Here is a 23,319-nt window from a genome sequence, read left to right on the forward strand (position 1 = left end):
GTCGTCTAGGTAGTCGTGGTGAAATTTCACGCCTGGCAGCCTTTGGATCCTGGAGGTGATCGCTGGTACGTAGTGTATGGATCGATCCCGCCTGTTTCGGTGGAGGAGACTCTTGCCTGCGGTGACCCCAGTCGAATCCGGCTTGTATGCCCCCAAAGCCGTCAATGGATGGCCCTCGACTCGGTTCCAGCAGCAGTACTCGGTCCACACACGGGAAGGCACTGAATGCCGAGAGCCGTACGGACGAGAGCTTCCAGGGATGCTGCGATGCGGTAGTGGGATGGTGCTCCAAAACAGATTGCCAAGCAAGTCCCCTCAAGCTTCCTTTATATCAATGGAGTAGTTGCGTCAAACCAGGAACTTGGTCGCAAAAGTTACTCATGCCCACGCCCTTTCTCAATGGTTGAAGCTGACGCGACGCTCGCCGGGGCTGAGTAAGAAGGGTATGGCATGGCATTCGAGACCCTGCTTGCACTTGCAGAAGAGAAGCCATCGTCGCTGCTGTGTCCTGTCCTGTCCTGGCTCGAACGGGAAGCGTATTTTCTTGGTTGGGAATAGCTGCTGGACCGAGCAACGACCATTAACGCGCCGAGTCGTAGAGCCATCCTTGGTATGCCCAGAACGGGGCTAGCGCACCTCGGCTTTGGACCCACCACGCGCCCATGATCCCATGTGTGGCAGGTACCGCTGGGTACATGGAGGTACTTCGGCCCAAAACCTCGGACGTTGATGGACCCTTAAACGCCGACTTCCCTGCTCTGAGTAAGCGGCTTCCCGCAACCGCCAAACGGGAGTGGAAAGAGTATTCCGCGGAGCCCGCTGCCTAAGGCCCCAAACCCGGCCAGCCGCCTATTGCATTTGCACGGGCGGAATACTGTCAGTCAGTCGACTCTCTTTACACTGGACAGCACCGATGTGCTCAGTACTGTCTGCGTCTGCGTCTGCGCCCGCGTCCGTGTCTGCGTCCACGGAACTCCCTCTTTGGGGCCTCCTTGTTGTTGAGTCACGTCGATCCTATCACCGTCTACCTCGTACCTACCAATGTCTGTCTCCATCCGTCACGAGGCCGACCAGCACAGAGAAACCTGAATGAGACCCATGTGCAGTGCAGCGCAGCGCAGTTTAATGCATAGAATGGCATGTTTTTCCCCCTGACCTCCCTCACCTCGCTCGAAACTCCGGGCTCAATACTCGAAGGGACCTGAATCGCCGTTTTGCCAAAAGAGTCGGCGTCCTTTCCGTTTACCGGCGGGTGTGGCCGCTGGCCGAATCCCGGTCCTTGACTTTGACGGGAATGGTAAGGGGGAGTAGGTAGCGAGGCGGCTCGGGGAACAGAAAAAAAGGAAGACACCGCCAATGCAAACCGCCAACACCAACCATCAAAACCTCGACCAACCCTATGACGCTGAAACTCCACTTGTAGTGGACTCGCATGTATGTACTGGTATGAGGATCGAGGGCTCAAGCTCGACGACACACAGCAAGCACCCCCCTGCGCGGATCCAAGGAGGAAAAATGTGGAATTAACCGAAACAGTCCCTACCATCTTGAACCATGCCGACGACCAAATTTTTTTTCTTTTTTCACTTAATTTTCCTTCTGGATGGGCGGCTTGCGCTCGAGTCTGAAGGCTCCGCTTGCTAGCTAGCTAGCTAAATGCGCTCCGACGCGAAGCTGCGATACCTTCGTACAGACGCCCGATCAAGATCCGAGGCATGCCTGCCTGCTTTCCCTCACTCAGCAGCGTCCCGTCAACTGGGTTCTATCAGCACCTAGCAGGAACATGACTGCTAGTGTGTTTGTTATTAATTGCTCCTACCACCTTGCCAACTGGCACTTGATGGTGTTCTGCAGGCTTTGCAGCAATGATATTGTGCCTACCCCCAGCAAGTGCAGCTGCACTACGATCCACCAGGTTTTGGCTTTGGTTTTTCGCGATAGAGCGCTGATCTAGTCGAGATAGGATCCGATACGGCGCGGTTTCGTGAAGCTCGGAGTTGTCTCGTCACAAGCAGTCAAGATACGTTGTCTGGCTAGCTTTTACTATTTCTGGATCCACTATCACCGAAGTCTGACAGGGGGGCTTGAACCGATTCACGGAATGCCCTACTTTGTATGCACGGCAAACCAAATTCTTGATAACCGCGGCCGCTTGGGAATATTTTTGTTCTGGGGGGTTGGGCCTGTGTAACGTGTCCAGCCTCGAGCTGTTGGGATTTGGGAGGAGCAAGAGACAATATCTGACTGCCTCTTTAAGCCGCCAAAATGGAAGACGACGGAGCAAGATGCCTGTCCTCGAGAAGCCAGTCGCGAGGCTCAAAAGAGATACAACGCCAAGTCAGTTGGCACAGAGGCAAAGTGGCTAAACATATAGCGAGTGCTACCTATGCCTATGTATGGCCCCGGCTCCCTGCGGAATTTCACTCTCTGGCGAAGCTGCTGCCGTTGGACGGCGGCGACCTGACTTTGCCCACAGTGCGCAAGCGCAAACGGGCTTTGTCTTGGCATGCAGTTTGACGCTTCCAGAAGGATTTCTAAGACGGTGTGCATGTGCCCAAAAGAGGCATGGTGCGGGATAGCTGCCGAAGGGGTGTCCAGCGCACTGGAGCCGCGCCTGGGGGGGGAACCCGACGCTGACCTCCACTCCATTGCTTGTCAGGGTCAGCAAGTGGTGGGGCGGCGGCACGTTTTTTTTTTTTGGGGCCAGCCCGTGATCTCCCGACGGGCACCACGAAAGGGCGCGTTTCTGACAATCTTGATGCCTGTTTCCACAATTGTTTGCCTTGCTTTTGCTCCGCTCTGCTCTGCTCGCGTGCACCGCTTTCGTTCTGCATGCGACCTGAAGAAAAAAAATACATGAGGGATATACCCGTAGTATGGTTGGGGCGTTTCTTACCCCAGGTTGTGTGCGAAAGCCACACACATACAAAAGTCCACCCGGCCGTCGGCCAAGTCGGCCTGCGATGCGCAAAACCGACACCGCTCGGATCTTGTCGGCCGTCTATTTTCAAGAGCTATGGATAGGCAGCTGCATGCAGTATCGTACACCTACAACCCAGGTGCACATTGTCATTGCTCAGCCACACGAATTAGCCATTCGTAAGTCGTCAGGGGTCTTATCCGTTCAAAATGTAAATGGTCCCGCGATCATGCTTGGGATATGCGGCGCCCGTGAGTGTCTTGCGGTTCGCTGCTAGGATGGTTTTACAGCAAGCAAGCACGGCGTCATTCATTCATTCATTCACTAGGTCGGGTTGCCTACCCATGCTACCTTGGGTAGGGCCCGGATTTTCCGCGGACCTCTTTTCGTCGACGCCTTTCTTTTCCCCGCCTTTTTCCCGGCTTCTTTCCGTCAAAACAAAAAAAAGTCTCAAGTCGGAATGGTCAATGCCGAACCGCCGACGACCAACAAGAGAGTCATGAACCTTTTGACAAGCCCTTTTCGTTTGTGGCTGGTGGAGTTCGAGGACATGTGGTGGTTGTGTGGAGAGTATGGAAGGGAGGGACGGGCTCGCCCCGCGAAGTAAAATGCGAAGCACCGAGCCACGTTCCATGATATGATGGGTGCTTGGTATTTTTTTTTGTGTGAGGGATGGGGAGCCCGCCTGGCGTTTCGGTGAATAGATGGAGGGGTTGTTCTCTCCTAGTCCCTTTTGTGTCTGCTGCTGCTTGCTTTGCTTTGCTGCGAACGACTCAGTGCAGACATTGAATTGGTCCGTGTGTTTGTGTGTGTGACATTCGATCGGGTCCTTTGTCGTCAAAGCTCGGGTTGACCGTTGTTCGATTTCGGCAGAGCGGCGGCGTGGGTTTCCCGTCTGTCTGGCTTTGACGTCATCCCGTCTTTTGACGACCCCTACCCGCCTAGTCGGTGGTGGGTCGGCAAGCCAAGACCTCGAAAATGTTCGGAATTGGCAGGCTCCGATTTGACATCCTTCACCTTACTTACCTTACTTACCTTAGATATCGCCGATTGCGGACCGAAAAGCGCGATGGCTTTCGAGGGAATTTGGTACGGTGCTATACTTGAATATTTTCGGAGTAGCGTCTTTCTAGAGACGGATCTTCGTGCTTGAAGTGCATCACGAATATAATTGGCTGCGGGTTGGCCTGTCCTATCCCCAAAATCAAACACTCATTCTCGGTCTTGGCCCTTGACGGGAAAATCAGCTACAATTGCTGCTTCCTAACGTCAGGTCCTTATGGGCAGTAGTGTCTTGAAAGACCCATGAACACACTATTATTTCCTGTAGGGCTGCCCGCTACAGTCACAGGTAAGAAAGAAACTTTAAAGCACGCTCGAAAGAGTCAGCCACCGTGTAGGTTGCGTTTAACTACCCCTTTTCTTTCTTGGTGAAAGGGCACTAATTACAAGCTATCCATGCAGTTGCCAGAAGACTAGAAAACTTGGTTAAGAAACGTGTAACGGCGAGTAAAGTCATATCACCAACCGTCTCTGCTTCGCCCTCTCTCTCGTCATCATCGCGGGATGTCAAGACTTATCACCATTGCAAACACCAGGGATAATAAACAAGAAAACCAACAAACACCATCTTTCCAGTATTTCTTTATTTATTTATCATCTCCATCAAGGAGCGAACAAAAAACTTCCACGCTGTAAAATTGACATCACCACGTACACATTAAGGTTACCACAAGCATTTACCACGATATAGCAAAAAGTCAAACAATTGATCGGCACTACTCCGACAGAATCATACCGGCCAGCTCACGAACCTTACCACCGCTATACAAGATCAAAGTTTTCGCCCAAGGCACATAAAAACGCACCAAATATCTAGCTACACAGGATCGCTCTCACCATTCCTCACGAACAAGCGCCGTCTCCCTAATCAGCACACACCCATCAATCCACGCTTCAGTCAGCTCGCACGACCTAAGCACCACATCAACCAACGCGCCAATCAAAGGCTCAAGCATACCAATAACCCTCGGGCTCTACTAACCATGTAGAATCAAGAGCCTTCGTATTACTGATACCTGCTCCTAGACCAGTACAATATCCAGGCTCAATTACCCCGGTTATACCCCATAACTAGGCCGACGAAGCAACGGCAGTCCGGGGATTCGCCGAAAAGGGAAGCAGTCCTCAAACTTGATAGAGAACAACGAACTACCTTATTACGGAAAGGCCTAGGCCTAGCGTTAGCAATCGCCAGGAACAAAGCTAAAGAGAAGTGGTTGAAGACTTGGTTGAAGCGGCTAGAAGACGTAGATAAGCCGTGGGAGGAGGGCCTTAGAAAGGAAAGCTAGGTCGTAGCTCTATTAAACCGAAGAAGAGTACTTCGACGGCCTATGGGCCTTTTTGAGCTCCAATTAAGACCAGGTCGTCGGTGGTTTAGTTCGATCAACGGATTTTACCCAAATATTCAGCTAGATATCAGAACCACAATCGCATATATATAAAGACACAGTTGATGCCTTTTAACGCCATGCCCAGGGCAGCAGGCCAGTATATATATGTATGTCGCTGTCCGTTATCACGTTATACAGAGGCCACCCCGAACTAGCTGCCTATGTAGGTAGATAGTAGATAGCTAACCCCCTTTAACCCAGTAAATAAAAAGGGTTGTCTATTACACACGCACACACGCAGACAGTGTCATGGAAGCAATATAACATGACCCGACCCAGCCGAGACACGGCAAACAGCTGGACAGAGTCAGAGCCACAAGCTTCATATTATAATATTTTGATTCAAGGCACACACGCTCCCTCGAGCCCAGGGAGTTAATTAGTTACCTGCAACCTTCATTGAGCACCACTCACCCAGCCAACCGTGACTAGCCAACCAGTCTCTTCTTCTTAACCACCCCCATGGAGTCGCTTGATCCTCTCCTCAGCTGCGCGCGCTCGCCGCTCCCTGTCCAGCCTCATCCTCTGCTCGGGCGTCAGGCCGCGGGCCTCCTCGTCCCTCTTCTCCTGGGGCGTCTTTATCACGCCCACGACACCTCTAGTCCTCTTCCCCGACCCAACCTTGTCGCTACTACTCGAAGGCCCCTCGGCAGCGCGCAGCCGATCCTCCTCGGCCCTCCGCCGGTCGGCCTCCTTGGCCTCCTTCTCCCTGCGCTCGCGGTCGGTGCGCTGCTCGGCGTCGGACCGCAGGAGGGCCGGCGGCACGCGCGCCGCGACGTCCCAGTCCCACGCGGCCTCGCCGAGCTCGGCCCGGGCGACGCGGAAGGCGTCGCGCGTGGCGCGGTCGCCGGCCAGCTCGAACGGCGTCATGCCGTCGCCGTTGGGCGCCGTCGGGTCGGCGCCGCTGCGCGTGAGTAGGCCTGTGACGAGCGGGGCCGAGTTCTGCGCCGCGGCGAGGTGCAGCGCCGTCGGCGCGTGGTGGTCCGCGGGCTCGAAGCAGAAGTTGGCGGTCAGGCTGTTGGTGGCGAGGTACGACAGCAGCGCGGGGAGCCTGGACCGGCGGACCAGCGCCTGGATCTGCGTCGTGTGCAAGAGGGCCGCCTGCTCCTCCTCGGTCAGCTGCGGCGGCGCGGGCTTGGACGGCGCCGCGTCGGGCTGCTTGGACGACGCGTCGGGGCCGGGCCTCGGCGCTGCTTCGACCTCGATCTCCTTGACCTTGAGCCGGGTCAGCTCGATGAAGGAGTGCATGAGCTCGTTCTGCGTGGCGCGGCGCGTGCTGAACGGAAAGCCCCTGACGCGCGCGTCGTTGGCGCGCAGCACCTGGCCGTCGTACGGGCCGAACAGGGTGCGCCGGTTCGTCGCGCCCGTCGCGCGGATGAAGAGCAGGTCGGCCGTGTCGATGAAGGGCTTCCAGTCCGCGAGGAGCGCGCGGACGTCCTCGACCAGCGCCTGCTCGTTGTACCGGCGGAGCGAAGAGCCGGCCGAGTGGGCTGTGCCCTTGGCGTTGTCGTTGGCCGACTGCGAGCCGCCCTGCTTGCGGCGCGTCGTGTAGCGGTGGAAAGTCTTGTGGGCGAGCACAATGGCTTCGCGGTTGAGCGGGCCGACCGCGTGGTTCTTGGTCTGCCTCGGAGCCAGCGAGATCACCATGGCGGCAAAGTGGCCGCCCCCGATCATGCACATGAAGATGTGCCGCCCCTTGTGGGCCGAGGGCGCCACGTTGCCGTCTTTCCCCGTCTTGGGCATCGATATCGGAGCCAGCTGCCGCTGCCTGATGGCGTCGATGATGGCGTCCTCCTTGGCCAGCTCTTCTGCCGTGAAAAGCGCCCTGTAGACCCCGAAATATGACCTGTCGGGCAGCGTGGGGGAGTTGAACAACAAAAGGGGCAAGCTGCCTCCTGCCGCGCCTCTCCTCTTCTTCCTGGCCTCCGAAGAGTCCTCGGTCGTGACATCAGGGCCGCGCTTGTCGGCGAGGGTAGCCTGCTTCTTCAGGAGCGCGACCAGCGTGGTGTCTTTGCGGGAGGGCGGCTCGTCCTCTTCATCTTCGCTGGGTGACGAGTCGGAGCCGGAAATACTCTCGTCAAGGTTGGCCACGAGCTTCTCGAACTCGGGTTCCGAGACGGGCAAGAGGCCGTTGAGCTTCTGTTTGAGGTTGTAGTGGTGGAGGTCGGTCTTGAGGTGGCCCCTTTGTTCGAGGGCGTTTGCGAAAGCCAAGCTGCAGAGGGAGCAGGAAGGCGACCCAACAGCGGTGTCTGGGGTGGCGGGGTCTGAGCCGAGTTGTTGCGGCTGATCAGGGGTGTCGTGAGGCAGCTGCTCCTGCTCCTGCTCCTGCTCCTGCTGTTGCTGCGCTGGGAACCCTGCACCAGTCTTGAGAGAGAGCGTTCTGAGGATTTCTGGGGGCAGGTCGTAGAGGTAAAGCGGCCGCCGTATCGGCTCGACTTGCTTCTTGTCCATTGTGTTGCGCAAATCCGGGTGCCTGTGTAAGTACATGTAGTGTCGTTGGGTTGAGAGCTCTGGGGTGGTGTTGTCGAGCAGTTGCGAGTGTCGAGGCTCGCGAGTGTCGAGGCACGGGAGTGAGGTGGGATGGCGGGGCACTTTTATCAGCACTGGGGCAGTGGCCGATAAGAGTCATACCGCGAGCTGGTACATACAGCCCTAACCCTTGAATTTGGTGTCTTGTGGCAGGTGTCGGGCCTGCTGAGTTCAGCCAAAAGCCTATTCCAACATCCCGGGGCCATGAGGAGAGAGAGCATTTGAAAGAAAAACCCAGACTCCCACAACTAGGTGGTCCATAAGAACCAATAACGACCAGCAGCCTCAGGTGCTTATCTAGGCATTTTCAGTGACAGAAAACAAAAAGGTCCAGGCAAGTTCATTCATGCCTCAGGTACGTAGCCAGGTTCCAACAAAGTCCAAAACCAACGAACCAGGCTTCAACCCCCTCGGCGGGTATATACCTACCATACCTATATATATATATATATTTGTATAAATGTGACAGGAACCCACTGCAGCGACCGGCAGCAGGAATATGAGCCATGATGCACCCGCCCAGCAACCGGCGTGTTGTATTATGAATACAAGCACAATCTCGGCCGGTCCTCTTTAGTACATATTCCATACACAACACGCCAGACCAACCATGCACACCAGAGTTCATATGAAGCCCTCACCAAGCCCTCTTGCAAACAGGCCAGCGGGTAGGTAATCCAATTTTTTTTAGCAGACCGATCCGCAGATCCGCAGAGCCAAACCCCTCCCCCCAAAAAAGACTATCCAAAACCCCCAAACCAAAAAGCCGGACACAACACCCTCAGCGGTGAATGTCGACGCGCTCGACGCGGCGCACGTCGTCGGGGACGCGGGTGATGCACAGGGCGACACAGAAGTCGCCCCACTCGCGCGAGGTAGCGTCGCGGACGGCGTCCTGCAGGTCGCGGCCGTACTGGTCGCGGAAGGCGCGCTTGACGGCCACCATATGGGTGGAATCCCAGTGGTAGCGCACGAGGCGCGAGATGAGCAGCTCGCGGCGCAGCTCCTCGCGCTTGGACGCCGACAGCGCGTGGTGCAGCAGCATGGCGTCGCGGACGGGCTTGTTGATGACGCCGTTGAGGATGTGCGTGAGGACCTCGCCCTGTTTTCCGTGTCATGTCAGTGATTAGCGGTTTTTCTTGTTATAAACAAAAGAAAGAAAGAAAGAAAAAGAAAAAAAAACATACCACCAGGTTGCCGCTCTTCTTCAGAGCGTCCTTGGCAAAGTTGGCCCCCCGGTACGTCTCCTTGTAGGCCTTGAGCACCTCGCGCAGGTGGCTGTCGCTGCGCTGGGTGACGATCTGGATCATGAGCGACTCGCCGCCCTTGTCGCTGCGCACGGCGTGGTGCAGCTGCTTGACGTCGTCGTACACGAGCTCCTTGTCGAGGCGCAGCGGGCGGCCGTAGCCGTCGGCCTCCTCCATGCGCGTCTGGTCGAGCACCATGAGCACGGCCTTCTTGAACTTGTCCTCCTTGAGCTCCGTCTTCATGCACTTGGTCAGGCTGTTAGCGTACTTCTTGTCGCTAAACCCGTCCTTGATGAGGCCGATCTCGTCGTTGGTGCGCCCCATGAGCGCCTCGATCAGCAGCTCGCGCCGCGTCTTGTCGCCGTGGTACCAGAAGTTGGCCCAGTACGCCTCCGACTCCCACCGCCCCAGCGCCGTCGCGTAGCACACCTTCATCAGGTTCGGGTCCTCGTCCTTGAGCCGCGCGCGGATGTGCTTGGCGATGTTGACGCCCTTGCGCTCCGACCCCGTCTTGACCAGCCGCTTGTACTCGACCCGCAGCTCCATGACCTGCTCGTGCGTCAGCCCCGGGAGGATCTCGACTAGCGGCTCCGTCTCGGGCGCCCGCTTCTCGCCCTTGAGCGCCTTGGCCAGCCGCGCCGCGTCGTCGACGGGGTCGTGGAACCGCGCCCGCCGCGACCGCTTCTTGTCGCCGGCCCGCTCGTCCTCGGACCCGATGGGCGACAGCGCCTCGAGCACTTGCGTGTGGTTCGGCAGGAGCAGCGGCGACGGCATCGGCGACATGGACTGGTACGTGCCGTGGTACGACTCCAAGAGGGGCGACGGCGGCGCCGCCGAGAGCGACAGCGACGCCGAATGGTGGCCCGTGTTTACCGTCAGCGTCGACATGCGCGCCGTCGGAGGCTGCGGCGAGCGGTCGCGCTTCATGGCCGACTTGAGCGGCGAGGGACCGGGGCTGGGCGAGCGGCCGCCGGGGCGCCCGGAGCCGGGGGCGGTCAGGCCGCCGCTGCTGTACCGCGGGTCCTGGCCGTACGTCGTGCTCGCCTTTTCCTCGACCTTGGCATACTCCCACGGCTTGGGCTGGGCGTAGCCGTACGAGTCGGGCGGCGACCCGGGTGAGGGCTTGGCAGGCAGAATAGGAGTGCTCCCGTAGGCCAAGTCGTCCTCGAGCTTCTCCTTGCGGAGCTGGCGCTCGCGTTCCTTGCGATCTCTGCGGTCCTTGTCCGGGTCCCTGCCCCTGTCCCTCTCGCGCTCTCTGTCCTGGAGGGAGTCACGCGACTGCCGCGGCGACTCGGGAGGCTCGGCCGTCACTATGTTGGTGGCATACTTTTGCGGAAGGTGGTACAGGTTGGCGCGCTGCTTAAGCTTCTCGTCATCGTCGTCGTCCGAGTATCTGTCGCGGTCTCTGCCCTGGTCCCTCTTGTCCCGCGCGTCTCTCGGATCCCTGTCCCTATCTCTATCCCTCTCCCTCTCGCGGTCCCGGTCGCGCTTGTCAAACGTCTCACGGGGCGGCGCGGGATAGTAGCCGTCGTCGCTAGGCGGCGCGGGCGGCCACTTGGACAGGCGCTCGTACTCCTCATAGGCGGCCGAAGCCGAAGGGGGACTGCGAAAGGTTTCGGGGGGGCCTCCACGGAAAGCCTCCGTGGGGCTGCGAAACGACTCGGCAGTAGAGCCCGGGTAAGGCGCAGCTTCGACCACATTGGCCGAGACCCGGGTGCGGCTGCGGTCGCGGTCACGGTCACGACCGCCGCTGTCGTCGTCGTCGTCGTAGTCGCGATCCCGGCGGTCTCCGGCTGGCGACCGTGAACGCCCGCGCCGGCCGCCCTCGTCAATCTGCAGTGACGACATATTTCAATATCTCAGCAGGCCCGGTTTGGCTTGGCCCCCACGTGGCGTAACACTCAAGCAGGCTATATATAGCAGTCCCGGGGCGCGACCTGGGTTGTCCTGGCGAGAAAAAGGGCAAACTGTTGGAGAGGGTGTTCGTCCCTTTCAGGTTTCAGGGGTAGTTTGGCTGGTGGCGTTGTGGTGCGGGGTTCTCGTTCCCCACGATGTCCCTAAATTTAAGGTAGGTAGGTGGAGTTCGATAACGACTGAGATGCTGCTCGAGAGTGGATGCGCCAGCAGGCTGGGGTGGTGTGCTCTTGCTCCTGCAACTTTGTGTAGTCTTTAATTCCAAAAAGCCGCAGCAGAAAAGACTTTGCCCGAGTTTTCCTCAACTTCTCGGGGTCCGGACGGGGTTTTGAGGAGCTTCGTCGGAAATGATATGAAGGGGGGAGGGCTGAAGCACGCACGGCGAGGGCGGGGGGGTTCAGGTCAAGTTTTGGGCTGCCTGCTTACCTCACTTCACTGGTTTGGCTTGCCTAACTCAAGACGAGCTAGGGGTCTTGGTGAGGCGTGCATGCGGTGCAACATACCATCCATCCAGTCAGCTACGGAATACCGGGCTGTCTTTGGGGTCGCCTAGATCCCACCTCAGCTTCCGCAATCCATATTTGTCGGGGTCGTTACACCTCTTTTCTCTATCGTATTATCCGCCTGGCCCCTGTATTTGATGATACTGTGGTATGATGGGTAATAAAAAGCCCCATGCCGAGTACTTATTGGTCAAAAACGCGCAAAGTGTTTGCCCCACAGGTACCTGACAAGGGGGTTTTATTTTTGCACGCGACCGCTGTAGGCTCTCCATGGATTGTCGCCTTTGGCTGGGCATGGATGTGCTCGTGCTTCTTGGCCGGGACATCGGCAAACCAGTGGTAAGGGGACTGACCGCACTGCTCTGCCTGCGTGTGGATTCCAAAGATCGTTCCACGCTTGTCGCTCCCGACAATGACCAGCGCCCGATCTACACCTGGGAGAGGAGGTTCTCCACAATGCCAGTCTTGAACATCTCCCACTTTCCTTCAATGTCTGCCGTGCTGAGGATTCCATATCCCGTTTTTTGACGGATCGGCGATGAGTTGGTCGAGCCAGCAATAATTGCAGAATTCATAGTGCCATTGTTCCACTGAGAGGTGATGTTAGATGGTCCGCCTGTCGTGGCATCTCGAAGAAATCCTGTGATCTGCCACAAGTCATTTGCCAGGCTGTTCGCCGCAATGTGGACGCCAAGAAAACCGTCCTGCACCGAGTGTATAAGCTGATAGAGTATCACGGTCGTAGTGTGTATTCCAATTATGAGCACCGTATTGTAGCCTGGGATTAAGTAGCCGTCCGCGACGAGAGCCACGAAAGTGGCAGTGGACAGCATGATATGATGGTAAAAGACTTCTTCATCTTAGGACTTGGTGTTAACTTGAATGAAAATAGCCAAGTAGGGTGGTGGGTTGGGGTTAGTTATAGCAGGGTCTAGCGGTGCCGAGTTAGTTGCTATGCCAGACTAGACTGGCTCTCAGCTCATGGAGTGATATGGCCACATTTGTCCATAACTGGACTCGAACTAGAGGCAGCTTCGTCTAGCAAATTACCGCTTTTGAAGTGCCGTACAAAAGTGGCCTCTGCCAAAGACACCCCTATTTAGTCCAATATTTCTGTGCGACATGTAGTGAAGAGTTTGAAGGTATTTGGCCGAGTTCTATAGATTAAAGCGAGGCAGGATCCCCAATCCCGAGCTCTTTATTAGGGGCGGGTTAGGCTTGTCAAATTATTTTGCAGCTCCCCATCGGCTGACGAATATATTTAGGAGAACCACCCACCCTCACGATACTTTTGGATAGTGGCCCCTCGATAAATTTGGTGCAAATCAGGGTGTTGAGCTGGCTGTTGGCCAATTCGTTGAAATGGACCGATTTGCATATAGTCAAGTGCATGCATGCATGTGAGGCCGCTCGAATAGAGTGGTGATGTTATTTATGGTGTTGAGCCTGTCAGGGGGACATGTCAGCATGCGTACGCATGTTGATATGCGTACGTTTTTGGCCTTGCGGGCCTCCCACAACGCAAAAGCCTGTAGTTTGAGGTGCGGATTCGGCACCGGGGTCTCAACACCAGCCTTTCTCTTTGTAGCACGTTGTTATTGTTGTTGTTGTTGTTGTTGTTGTCCCTGACTAGCCTCATTCCCCGTGCATTCCTTGACAATGATGTAGTCTGCGTCATCCAGTGCTTCTAGACTGAGCCCCGAGAGCTCCCACCGCGAGTACTGCCGCCGTGCAGAGGAATGTATAGGTGCTTGTGATCTCGTAGGTGCGAGGGCGCGGTGCCGGGCGTATAGGAAGGGAGACTTCGCTAGTTATCGCAACCTCGTTACCGAATGGGCCGCCCTGGTTGCGCGGGCGACCCTTTGGCTTCGCAGGGTCTGGTGGGTCGGTTCGGAGATACGCATCCATGGCAACCTACATAGTAAATTAGCAATGGACTCCCATAAACATGACTCCAATGACTTACAAGCCGCTGTTTGAGGTGCCATTAAGGATGACAGTCTTCCCTCGTAACAAATATCGATGCCCTTGTCATATACCTAGCCAGCATCTCGTGCGCACAAGGAAGTCCGTTTTGTTCGCGCATACTGCCTCTACAGGGGGGTAAAGGAACACCCTCGGGATTCGCTTTGGTAGGTAGGCATGGTGACAAAATCCGCCCTTGTTCAACAAGGTGGTCAAGGGCCAGAAGGTGATCCGCGTGTTGAAAGACCAAAAATCTACATATGGGGGCCACTATCCAAAAGTACCGATTTTACGCTAAAAAAAGCCGTTAGTTGAAACCAGCTGCCATCCCGGGTTTTTGCAGTTCGGTGGGTCCTCCTAACGATAGGTGGGTGCTCCGGGCTGAGAAACCAAACCCTAAAATCCCTAACTTTCCCCACCTTCCAAGCCTGCAGCCCGCGGATATGCGGAGGCAGCTGGGCTGCATCAACACCCTTGCAAGCCACGATAACACTGGCGCTCGCAGCTGCTGACGTGAGGCCAAAATCTGACTCTGACGCCGGTCCTCGCGCTGCGATAGGCTATCGGCCTTCCTTCTATCTGATCACCAAGCAGATCCGTAATTATAACAGCAATAATAATAACCGCGATGGGGCAATTAGTAAAGGTAGAGCACCTAGGTTAGCCCGAACCTGGCATCAACGAGGTTGGCGAGGCAAAAGGTATGGCTCTGCTCTGCTCCTCGATATTACTACTGTGTAGACAGAACCAAAAGCCTGAAAGTGAAACTAGACCCAAGGCACGCGCTACCCTGTTGACCGTTACACTGGGTACTCCTCAGTAAAACTAGGGAGGTAATCACCAGGCTCCGTGAGTGGCTGCTTTGCGGGCGCCGGGACCCGTTGGGCTTGAGCGGCCGACTCGGGCCAGCCAGCAGGAGAATGGCTGCGGGATCGGGCAGCTCACGGGAGCCGGGAAGGGAAGGGAGGGGAAAGCTGACGGGAGAAGCTTTATCCTTATTTATTTTTGCCAGTCAAAGTCAGTCTTCTCCACAAATTCGTCCCGTCGCATGGCAGGCATGGCATGACATGTGCCGCCAGCCCATTCAGTTCCCACGCTCGTCCCGACCATCCATGTTCCATCGGCGGCAGCGGTTCAAATCGGTCTCCATGTCAGCACTTTGTATTGTATTGTACGGATATAAATACTAGGTAAGTTAAGTACCTATGGCTCAGACTCCTACCGTTGTTGGGCGACGAAAGTCATCTATATTATCCGTACCGGCAATTAACTTGCGGCATATTTCGTCCAAGTCGGTGGTACCATCCAATCCTTGAATGTTTGTTATCCGGGGACTTTCCAAGATTTGAAAGGCCTCGATACTTTACGAGCCGCGTCGCTCTAAAGGGTTTTCGCCGAGGGGGGTAAAAGCTATTAAAATCCTTATTTCAGAACCTCAGAGGCGTATCCATTCTCTAGAAATACCTATTAAAGTAGCCGGTATGTTCCCAAACACCACGTCAACAAACATCCAGGGGTCGTAGTGTACAAGTCAGATTGTCAGGCGGTGAGTTTGTCGCTTGGTTGCCTCCCAAGATGCAGCAAGATTTAATTTCCAACTCCCGAAGCTGGCCGCCAGTACCCAGTCTCTGTATGACCCTCGGCTCCGTCTTCTTCATCTGCCTGTCGATGCTATCGCGCCCACCCGGAATCACCACAATGGCCATGCTCCTCTGACATGTCTGTCCCCCGTTGAAATTCATGCACCCCGTTCTTCTCCTCCGGATGCGTAATTCCCAATACTCAAAAGAAATTCCTCGAGATAACCCAAGCCACATTTGGTATGACCAGCACAAAACGCCGTGTCCCTTTGACAATTATGACACCATGAGTCTCGCCTGCCATTTGATCTGCTGGAAAAGGATTTAAAAAAGTGGGAACTAAAAAGAATAGATAACAAGAAAACAAGAGAAATGAATCTCTCCAACACCTGCCAAGGTGCCATCCTTCCGTTTCGTCACCTGAATTTTGCTTCGCAGTCGTCTTTTTCCCCCAGCCCCTCCATCGAGTCGTCAGTGGCCGCCCCAGTTGATAGCAACTGGCGCGTGCTATCTTCCTCGAGCCGGATGGCCCCCTGCCTGCAAAACAGGTACCGTGCACTGTTTAGACTTAGCAACGCTGGCTGCCATGTGGGCGCTACTATTGCGCAGTGACGCTCGAGAGCCTAAGGTGGGTTTACTAACCTGCGGCAGACAGATGCCCATGTCTCGACCATGACGACTACCGCGAGGAAGGTCACGGCAAGCAAGACGGCAAGCATGTCGTTGCGGTCTCGTGACAGGCGCGCGCGGCGACACGGCATGCCCTGTGACGGGATCCCAACGGTAACCTCCATCTCGGTGATCGTAAACGAGTCGTCAGCATCTGACCCTGGCGTTGCGGCGGCAGAGCCGTGGCTCTTCCCGTCTGAAGTAGCCGAGAGGAGGTAGTCAGTGGCTATCGGGCGCGGCAACGCGAGTACGTCTGAGGGCTTGTCCGAGGCCGTAGGGGTGAAAGGACGGTTATCGAATGGTGCTGGAGATGGAGCACTTTCTCCGACGACCTCAGGGGCGGATCTGAAAAAGCTGTGCTTTGGATGGAATCTCGATAGCGCCTGCGCTAAGGCTGATGTTTCAGGGGCAGTCTCGATGCCTTCTACTAGCACGGCTGGCACAGGTGCGCATAGGGCCGTTGGCACGAGGCCAAGCGCGAGGTAGAGACTCCTTGGCTTCATGATGACGACGGGCGACTCTGGGCGGTGGAGCGGTCGATAAGGCGAGTGTTGGTGTATGTGATACGAGTCCCACGGAGCAGACAGGGCGTCGAGCACATATAACGAGCCGCGAAAGGGCCAGACCAGACCCGAGGCACGTCCGAACCGATTACCCCAGGTAGAGCGAGCAAGGGTCGCTGCTCTGGAAGTCTTGGCCTGCACTACCGTTACACTGGGGTTCCAATGTAGGACGGGCAGAGGGGCTCCGGATAATTGACAGACAGCACCAGACAGCCAATCTATAAAATGCCGCCACCAGTGGGAGGGAATCTGGGGGCGGGACGTCGGATGCTGAGTGCCACGTCTTATTGGAATGCAGCAGCCTAAAAGCGTCGACGTGCTGGGGCGGGCTTCTGAGTCGAAGTGGTAATTATCGCGACTCGAAGAAACAAAGAGGGAGAGAGCCGACGGGACGCGAGGGTGGGCAGAACAAAGCGAGAGCGGGCAGGGAGAAAAAAGAGGTAGAACATCTCACTTCATAAACGGGTCTTACATCGTCGGAAGCGGAAACTGCGCAGGGTCGCATGTCCCAAGACGAGCAGCCAGCAGGCCAGGGCAGATCCCACGACAAAAGGTCCGAGAAGGGATGAGGCGCATCAACTTTCATTCCCGGCGCAGCGTGCCGGCAGCAGAAGCAGAAGCAGCCGCCGGCCTGACTGACAGACAGCTGCCGTCAATCCAATCGCTACGGTGGTCTGTCTGTCTGCCTGGCGGCAGGCACCTAGGCCCTGCGGCCACTAAGATGGAAACTGGACCTCACCTGGAACGGATCCACTGAGGTGCCATCAAGCCCGGGGCAGGCGACTGTCTATGGGGCCCGTCAAGACTAGATGCCACCCGATACTGACTAGAAATGAGTAGCATGAGTAGCTAATGCACCTGCCGTGACGCTGGCACTCATTCTAGTGGCTCGTAGCGGCACGGCCAGGTCTGGTGGGATACGAGTTCTGCGTGCCCGTCTAATGTTTCCACGGAGGGTCTAGACACGCGCATGCGAGATCGAATGCGGTGCCTAGTAATTCAGAGAAAATGTCGCTCCGCAAATGGTAGGTACAGTGGTTGAAGCGAAGCCGCCCGCCCCGCCGAAACGCTCCTGGGCCTCCGAGGCAACCTCACAGGCTCGCCCAGGCCCACTTAGCGCCGCCAGCCCCCCCAATGAAGTGGTCTCAACTGTCCCAACTTGGCAAGTGGCTTCATCCCCTGACATCCAGGAGCAAGGCAAGGCGGCGTCCACGCGGGTCATCTAGTCGTCTCTCGCACAAATACGCGGGACGCACGCAAGCGTCCATCGTGGAAACCCTTCCATTTGTTCCAGGGTCTGCCCCATCTGTCCGGCGCATTCCGAATTCATGCCCTGCGGCGTTTCCGTCAATGCCCCACGGCAGACTAGAAACTGCTGCGGGAGAGGCTTGACGGCGTTCACAACAGCTGCCAAGCCCCCGCAAAACTGCCCGCTGCCCAAACCAAGGTTCGCCATGGGGTTTAGTTACCCGGCCACCCCGTCGCCTTCTCTCTCTCATGGGTTCAAAAGAGAAGGTCAAGAGACAGAGCCAGAGACAGTCTCGTATTCCTTTGGAAAACGCCTTTCAAGAATGCCTCGTTTATCGACCCGCAACATCTCCGTCGTTGATTCCTGACCTGCGAGACCCTGCCAAGACTCTTAAGACACGCGTATCAAGTGCTCCTGAACACCCAAGCAGTGCATGCCAAGACAAACGAGGCAACGTACGCCCAGCGATTCACCGACTGTTGATGTTTTGCTCCATGAAGCAACTTGAATGGCGGCTCGCGTTTGGGGCTCATCTGGCATCCGATCCTAGGGCTCGGGTTACTTTCACTCAGCTTGATTATCAACCATCACTTGCCGCGTCATTGTCCTGCGTATTCATCCACCATAGAGACCACACAGATTGTTGGCTAGATCTAGAGGGCAGATTGAGGAAGAGTGATATCTGCCTTGCCTTGTTTGGCCGTAGCGTGGTTAGGTAAGGTATCTTGGGATCGTCGCCGAAACTCGTAACCCCGCCGCAAGTTGAATGTCGCAAAACTCTGGGCGCTCCCGGTGGCGATCTCGACCAGAGCTTCCAAGAAAGGCCCCTGAGAAAAGGCCGCTCCCGATTCTTTCCATTGATCGATCAAGCTTCTGGAATGCAACAGGGGAATGCTCGGTTGCGCGGGGGCCCCGCTGTCTCGCCCAATGGCGAGAAACCGCGTCTGATGAACTGCAACTGGGATTCCAATGCCTGCGATGCCCAGCCTCTGTCTCGACGTCTGCCCGTATAGTTAAAAGGCCCGCGATTTACTAGCGCGAGTTTCATCTCGGGAATATCCTGGCCCTCGTTTTCTTCTTTCCTTTCTTCAACCTCGCGTCCACCTGCCGTGCCATTCTGGAGGATCAAAGCGAGGGGAATGGCTATGGATATGACGCAACTGAGACCTTGAGGTCCAAGCTCGTGCACAAATCACTGGGCGGAAGAGCCCCTTGATATTCAGCTTCTGAGAGATCAGAGATCACAAGTCAACCCCTGAATTGAGGCTTAGCAGCCCGAGGCTGTGTTAGACTGTAAATCCTCTTCTTGGCATCGGCGAGCGTCTCCACACTCTGATGGACGACTCCTCGGAATAGAACGACAAATACCAGGGTGCGCCGCCGCAATAGACACCCCGGATCGGATTCTTGCCCTCGGATGTCACAATTTTGTGAAGCCTGGAGCAGAAAGCGACGAGAGCTGGACAGTCTCGATGTAGTGGTCAGATGCTCAAAAGTCAAATCGCAGTGGCAGCTCGGACTACGTATTTCTGGCCAGTGTGTGCACCTTATGTAATCCGGCAATCGCAGGCTAATCACTTGGAGGATGGTCCGAGCGCGACAGGTTTATCGAGATGCCGTGCCGTCTCCACCGAAACCGCCTGCAGGTCTAGGATGGTGAAACCTGTCTTTTGCTTGCTGCGCAGTCGGACCAAAGGCAAAGTTTGTTTTAGCATCCCCCGTCGCGATTCGATGAAGAAGCCAGCGCCTGCAACCCCCCGCGCGACCCGCGACGACTGCATGGAGGAGACGCTCCTATGACCTATGGCCCCTCCCTCGGGCCTCCATCAATCAGCGATACCCACCGACTTCGAGACGCTGCCGCTGCCGCTGCCGCTGCCAGGGCTGGTCCGCTCCTCGACCGCCCCCGTCACCTCTAACAACAGCATCACAGCCGCAGCCGCCTCCTCACGCCGCCCTGACCCCTCCTCGCGCCTCTTGGTCCCCGGCGATGCCCTCGTCTCGGCATCGGCCTCGCCCCCGCGCCGGCTTGGCGGCGGCTTCGAAAGCGGCGGCAATGGCTCCGGGAACGAGTCGCGCCCCCGCCGCCACAGACAGCCCAAGGACGCAAGTCGCAGCAGGAGCAGGAGGCGGAAGCGTTTCCAGAAGCTGCTATGGGTGAAGCAATCATGTACGCCCCCTTCAATTCGTAATTCTTGGCGTTGTCTTTGCTCACACACTCTCTCACTCTCTGTGCCCGGCAGATCCCGACAACTACACTGATCAAGCCACGTTTCTCGAGAACCTCCAGCGGAACCCGCGTGTCCAGCCCTACGACTTTTGGCCGCTGATCGCCGACTCGACCGTGATACTGCAGCACGTCTGCTCCGTTATCATCTTTGTTGTCTGCTTCGTGGGAATCTTCCAGGAGCGCGTGAGCCCCGTGTCGGTGGTGGGATGGGGCAGCTTTGCCACCTTTATCGGCTGGCTGCTGTGGGACTGGTGGGTGACGCAGGAGGAGAGCCACCGGGACTCGGCCGACGGCGCCATCTCGCGGGTGGGGAGCATGCGTGGCCCGCCCGCCTTTCGCACTCGGCGCCACGACACCGGTGGACCCGGCTTGCCGGCCGCGCTTGGCGTCAGCACTACCAGCATCTCGAGCACCTCAAACTTCCCTTCGGCCGCGAGCTCCACCTCCAACCTGCTGCAGCCCGCCGCCCACCTGGGTCAGTATGGCGGCAGCAGCACCACCAGCGTCGGCGGCCTGCTGAGCCCGAGCCACGCGCACTCGAAGTCGGCCAGCTCCGTGCACTCGGCCGCCTCCCAGACCAGCGTGACCGGCTCTGCCGCCGGCGTCTCCCGCTCCGGGACGGGTAGCGGGGAGACGCGCGGAGCGTCTAGGTTCCGGGACGACTCGCCCTCGCGCGGAGGGAGGGTCTACCTGCGCGTTGGCACCATCAAGTCGGCCATGCTGATCTACTTCACGCTGCTGGGGCTGTCACCCATCCTGAAGTCGCTGACGCGGTCGACGTCGTCGGACAGCATCTGGGCCATCTCGTTCTGGCTGCTCGCCATCAACGTCTTCTTCTTCGACTACTCGGGCACGTGGGTCGGGGTGCACAAGGTCTCGGTGGCGTCGCTGTCGACCAACGCGGCGCTGATGGCGTCGACAGTGCTGGCCAGCCGCCTGCCGTCGACGGGCCAGGTGTTCAGCCTGACGCTGTTCAGCATCGAGGTCTTCGGCCTCTTCCCCGTCTTCCGCCGGTACGCCCGCCACCGCAGCTGGCGCTACCACGTCGCCCTGACGGTGCTGCTGGTCCTCGGCGCCGGCGCCGGCGTCGGCATGATCCTCGGCGACGAGCGCGGCTGGCCCTGGAAGAAGGGTTTGCTGGGCATGGTCGTCGCCTGCCTCATCTCGGCCGTCGCCATGGGCGGCTGCAGCTGGTGGCTCATCGGCCTGCAAAAGTACAAGAACGAGATCTACGGCCCCTGGGACCCCGCCCGCCCCATCATCATCAGCCGCAGGCACTGGGATGACGAATAGACGTGTGTTTTTTCTCGTCGGGAGTATATGGATTGTACATGGATAGACATGCCGTAATAGACACGTAACGTAGTTAATGCGGTGATAAATATAAACTGGGCGTTTTGGTGTTTGTCACTGCTGACCAATCTCTTTGCGTTGGGTGTACGTGAACCATAGTATCCTATTAGCAAAAGCCTATTCTATATTATGTATCTCTCTAACTCGTCGTCCCCCTCTTGGCATGTTGGTATGGCCACAGTAAATATACCTAATCAGGGAGGGCGGGCCGTCTATCATGTCCCACTCCCTGAACAAAGGAAAAAAGGAAACCATGCCGCATCGTAAGCCCAAACGAGAATTCCAGTGGCAAGGTAAGAAACTGCCAAATCGTTGTCCCTCCCGCCTCGGTTCCCTTGAGAGACAAATCGCTAATGAAAAACAAAATGGTAATAGAGAAGATATACATATATTGGTCTAGGGGATCTATTGAACCTAAGTAACCAACCAACCAACCAACTAACCAACCTAGAAAACAAAAGGAACCCCCCCTCGGCCCCCTCCGCTGAAACATGGACATATATCAAGAGTTTGTTTGGTGGTATCTCTTTTTGAGAAAATCATAAAACACCCGCTCATCCCCCTTCTCAAAATCAAGCGCGATGAGACGACGCATAGCCCGCGGGGGCCTGGGTCGCCACGTTGCCCATGGGTAGTGCCTCGGTGTCGCTGCTGCCGGGGGAGAGGTATGCGCGGTCGTAGCTCTCGACCTTTTGGTGGCCGGGCTTGGCGCCCGTCTTGGTGAGGTTGCCGAAGCCGGGGGCCATGATGTCGCGGGCGAAGACGCTGGGGTGGAAGACGTTGAGCGCAAAACATGCGACAACGATCATGACACCTTCAAACCCGATGAACAGGTCCTCGCGGCCCATCAGCGGGCCGTCCCAGCCGCCGCTGAGCTCGGCGACGCGAAACACGGAGCGCCAGAAGATGGCGATGGTGGCGAGGGCCAGCGCGGCCAGCACGGCGCGGAACGTCCAGGCGCCGCGGAGGCGCACGGCCATCTCGCTCTGGTCGAGCGAGGCTTCGCCCAGCTTCCGGTGCCGCCGCATCACGTTGAGCCCAAAGTCGACCGACACGACGATGAAGACGAGCAACGTGAAGACTTGGAACGACAGGCCCGCGATCATGATGTTGTTGCCCGCGTTGAGCAGGTCCCGCTGGTCGTTGTCGGCGATGGACGCCAGCGCGCCGCCGGCCGCCTGCAGCACGAGCGAGATGACGTCGCAGGGGATGAACTGTTTAGAAGGGCTGTGTTAGAATATCTGTTCTCTCTTCTCGCCTCCCCGATTTTTTTTTTGGGGGGGGGGGGGGGCTGTCTGATGAAATATCCACACTCGGCAGACAGACAGACAGACAGACAGAAAACGAAGGTTGGATCTAGCAGGAGGGGGTTACTTACGAAGCGGGTGTACATGGCGGGGGAGATGCGCGAGTTCTCGGCGCCAAAGACGTAGACGATGCGACGGAGGCAGAGGTAGATGCCGGCGGCCAGAAAGGCGGGAGCGATAGTAAGACAAATGATCTGGATGAGGAAGCCGTTCTGGTCCCACACGTTGCCGTGGCTGATGATGCGGCCTGCGTAGCCGATGACCTCGGTGAGGGTGCCGAGGACGAAGGCGACGGTGAAGGCGGTGCCGCGGCGCGTCACGGCGTACGTGACGATGAAGCCGAGCATGGACAGGCCGAGCAGCGCCGCGAACAGCGAGTTGGCCGCCAGGCTAGGCTTGTACTCGTAGTTGCTATCGACGTTGACGCAGATGAGGTTGGTCGGGTCCGATGCGCAGAACTCTCCCCACGTCTTGTAGCCATTGGGAGGCGGTGTTCTGTCGTCGTCGGCCATCTTGACTGGTGTCGTTGGCTATGTGACTAGTTCTTTTGTGAGTCGTATGCGGCTCGCTGGTGCCGAGAGTCGGAGTGGGTGAAGTTTCCTGCTCTATGTCCCGTCTGGGTGGCTTGGGGAGGGCTCGGGGGGATATATGTATGAACTGTTACCCAGTCCAGCCTTGTTGTATGAGGAGAGAGTTATACGGGAGCGGCTTCACCTTGGGCTCCGGGGGCGAGGTTGCGAGGCCTGTGCCGTCGATGTTTGGATCAAGGATGCTCAAAGAACGAACGAACTGTGCATTGAAAGGCAGTGTATGGTATGGATATGAGGCAGTTCTGGT

The 23,319-nt window shown here is 57.1% G+C and overlaps 7 protein-coding genes across 7 annotated transcripts; 3 read left to right on the forward strand and 4 right to left on the reverse strand.

The window, feature by feature from the left end:
• Window positions 1-5,436: 5,436 nt before the first annotated feature.
• B0T26DRAFT_708613 (uncharacterized protein) lies at window positions 5,437-7,933 on the reverse strand. The gene has a single exon (XM_060441903.1). It carries the CDS (start codon window positions 7,858-7,860, stop codon window positions 5,824-5,826), a length of 2,037 nt encoding a protein of 678 aa, XP_060295914.1. The 5' UTR covers window positions 7,861-7,933; the 3' UTR covers window positions 5,437-5,823.
• Window positions 7,934-8,683: 750 nt separating this feature from the next.
• On the reverse strand, window positions 8,684-10,997 carry B0T26DRAFT_751223 (uncharacterized protein; the record flags this gene model as incomplete). Its single annotated transcript, XM_060445349.1, has 2 exons — window positions 8,684-9,004; window positions 9,090-10,997. The coding sequence occupies 2 exons, from the start codon at window positions 10,995-10,997 to the stop codon at window positions 8,684-8,686; spliced, it is 2,229 nt and encodes a 742-aa protein (XP_060295915.1).
• A 4,440-nt stretch (window positions 10,998-15,437) lies between these two features.
• On the reverse strand, window positions 15,438-16,487 carry B0T26DRAFT_281901 (uncharacterized protein). Its single transcript, XM_060434153.1, has 2 exons — window positions 15,754-16,487; window positions 15,438-15,669 (listed from the first exon to the last, which is right to left on the reverse strand). The coding sequence occupies exons 1-2, from the start codon at window positions 16,281-16,283 to the stop codon at window positions 15,528-15,530; spliced, it is 672 nt and encodes a 223-aa protein (XP_060295916.1). The 5' UTR covers window positions 16,284-16,487; the 3' UTR covers window positions 15,438-15,527.
• A 1,215-nt stretch (window positions 16,488-17,702) lies between these two features.
• On the forward strand, window positions 17,703-18,384 carry B0T26DRAFT_281898 (uncharacterized protein). The gene has a single exon (XM_060434152.1). The coding sequence runs from the start codon at window positions 17,841-17,843 to the stop codon at window positions 18,309-18,311; it is 471 nt and encodes a 156-aa protein (XP_060295917.1). The 5' UTR covers window positions 17,703-17,840; the 3' UTR covers window positions 18,312-18,384.
• An 837-nt stretch (window positions 18,385-19,221) lies between these two features.
• On the forward strand, window positions 19,222-19,996 carry B0T26DRAFT_281937 (uncharacterized protein). The gene has a single exon (XM_060434154.1). The coding sequence runs from the start codon at window positions 19,396-19,398 to the stop codon at window positions 19,852-19,854; it is 459 nt and encodes a 152-aa protein (XP_060295918.1). The 5' UTR covers window positions 19,222-19,395; the 3' UTR covers window positions 19,855-19,996.
• A 709-nt stretch (window positions 19,997-20,705) lies between these two features.
• Window positions 20,706-21,277, forward strand: B0T26DRAFT_708622 (phosphatidylinositol N-acetylglucosaminyltransferase subunit C). Its single transcript, XM_060441904.1, has one exon. It carries the CDS (start codon window positions 20,732-20,734, stop codon window positions 21,113-21,115), a length of 384 nt encoding a protein of 127 aa, XP_060295919.1. The 5' UTR covers window positions 20,706-20,731; the 3' UTR covers window positions 21,116-21,277.
• Window positions 21,278-21,747: 470 nt separating this feature from the next.
• B0T26DRAFT_647294 (RTA1 like protein-domain-containing protein) lies at window positions 21,748-22,994 on the reverse strand (the record flags this gene model as incomplete). The annotated part of the gene is made up of 2 exons (XM_060437886.1): window positions 21,748-22,389; window positions 22,554-22,994. The coding sequence occupies 2 exons, from the start codon at window positions 22,992-22,994 to the stop codon at window positions 21,748-21,750; spliced, it is 1,083 nt and encodes a 360-aa protein (XP_060295920.1).
• Between the last annotated feature and the right edge of the window lie 325 nt (window positions 22,995-23,319).

Source organism: Lasiosphaeria miniovina (assembly GCF_030549165.1).
Source record: "Lasiosphaeria miniovina strain SMH2392-1A chromosome Unknown B0T26scaffold_4, whole genome shotgun sequence".
Taxonomy (NCBI): Eukaryota; Fungi; Ascomycota; class Sordariomycetes; order Sordariales; family Lasiosphaeriaceae; genus Lasiosphaeria; species Lasiosphaeria miniovina.

Coding starts and splice junctions, on each gene's coding strand:
- B0T26DRAFT_708613 (XM_060441903.1), bottom strand. CDS start 7,860: ATGTACTTACACAGGCACCCGGATTTGCGCAACACAATGGACAAGAAG.
- B0T26DRAFT_281901 (XM_060434153.1), bottom strand. CDS start 16,283: ATGAAGCCAAGGAGTCTCTACCTCGCGCTTGGCCTCGTGCCAACGGCC. Junction 15,670..15,753: donor TGGGCATCTGTCTGCCGCAG/GTTAGTAAACCC, acceptor AAGTCTAAACAG/TGCACGGTACCTGTTTTGCA.
- B0T26DRAFT_281898 (XM_060434152.1), top strand. CDS start 17,841: ATGGGTTCAAAAGAGAAGGTCAAGAGACAGAGCCAGAGACAGTCTCGT.
- B0T26DRAFT_281937 (XM_060434154.1), top strand. CDS start 19,396: ATGGCCCCTCCCTCGGGCCTCCATCAATCAGCGATACCCACCGACTTC.
- B0T26DRAFT_708622 (XM_060441904.1), top strand. CDS start 20,732: ATGGCGTCGACAGTGCTGGCCAGCCGCCTGCCGTCGACGGGCCAGGTG.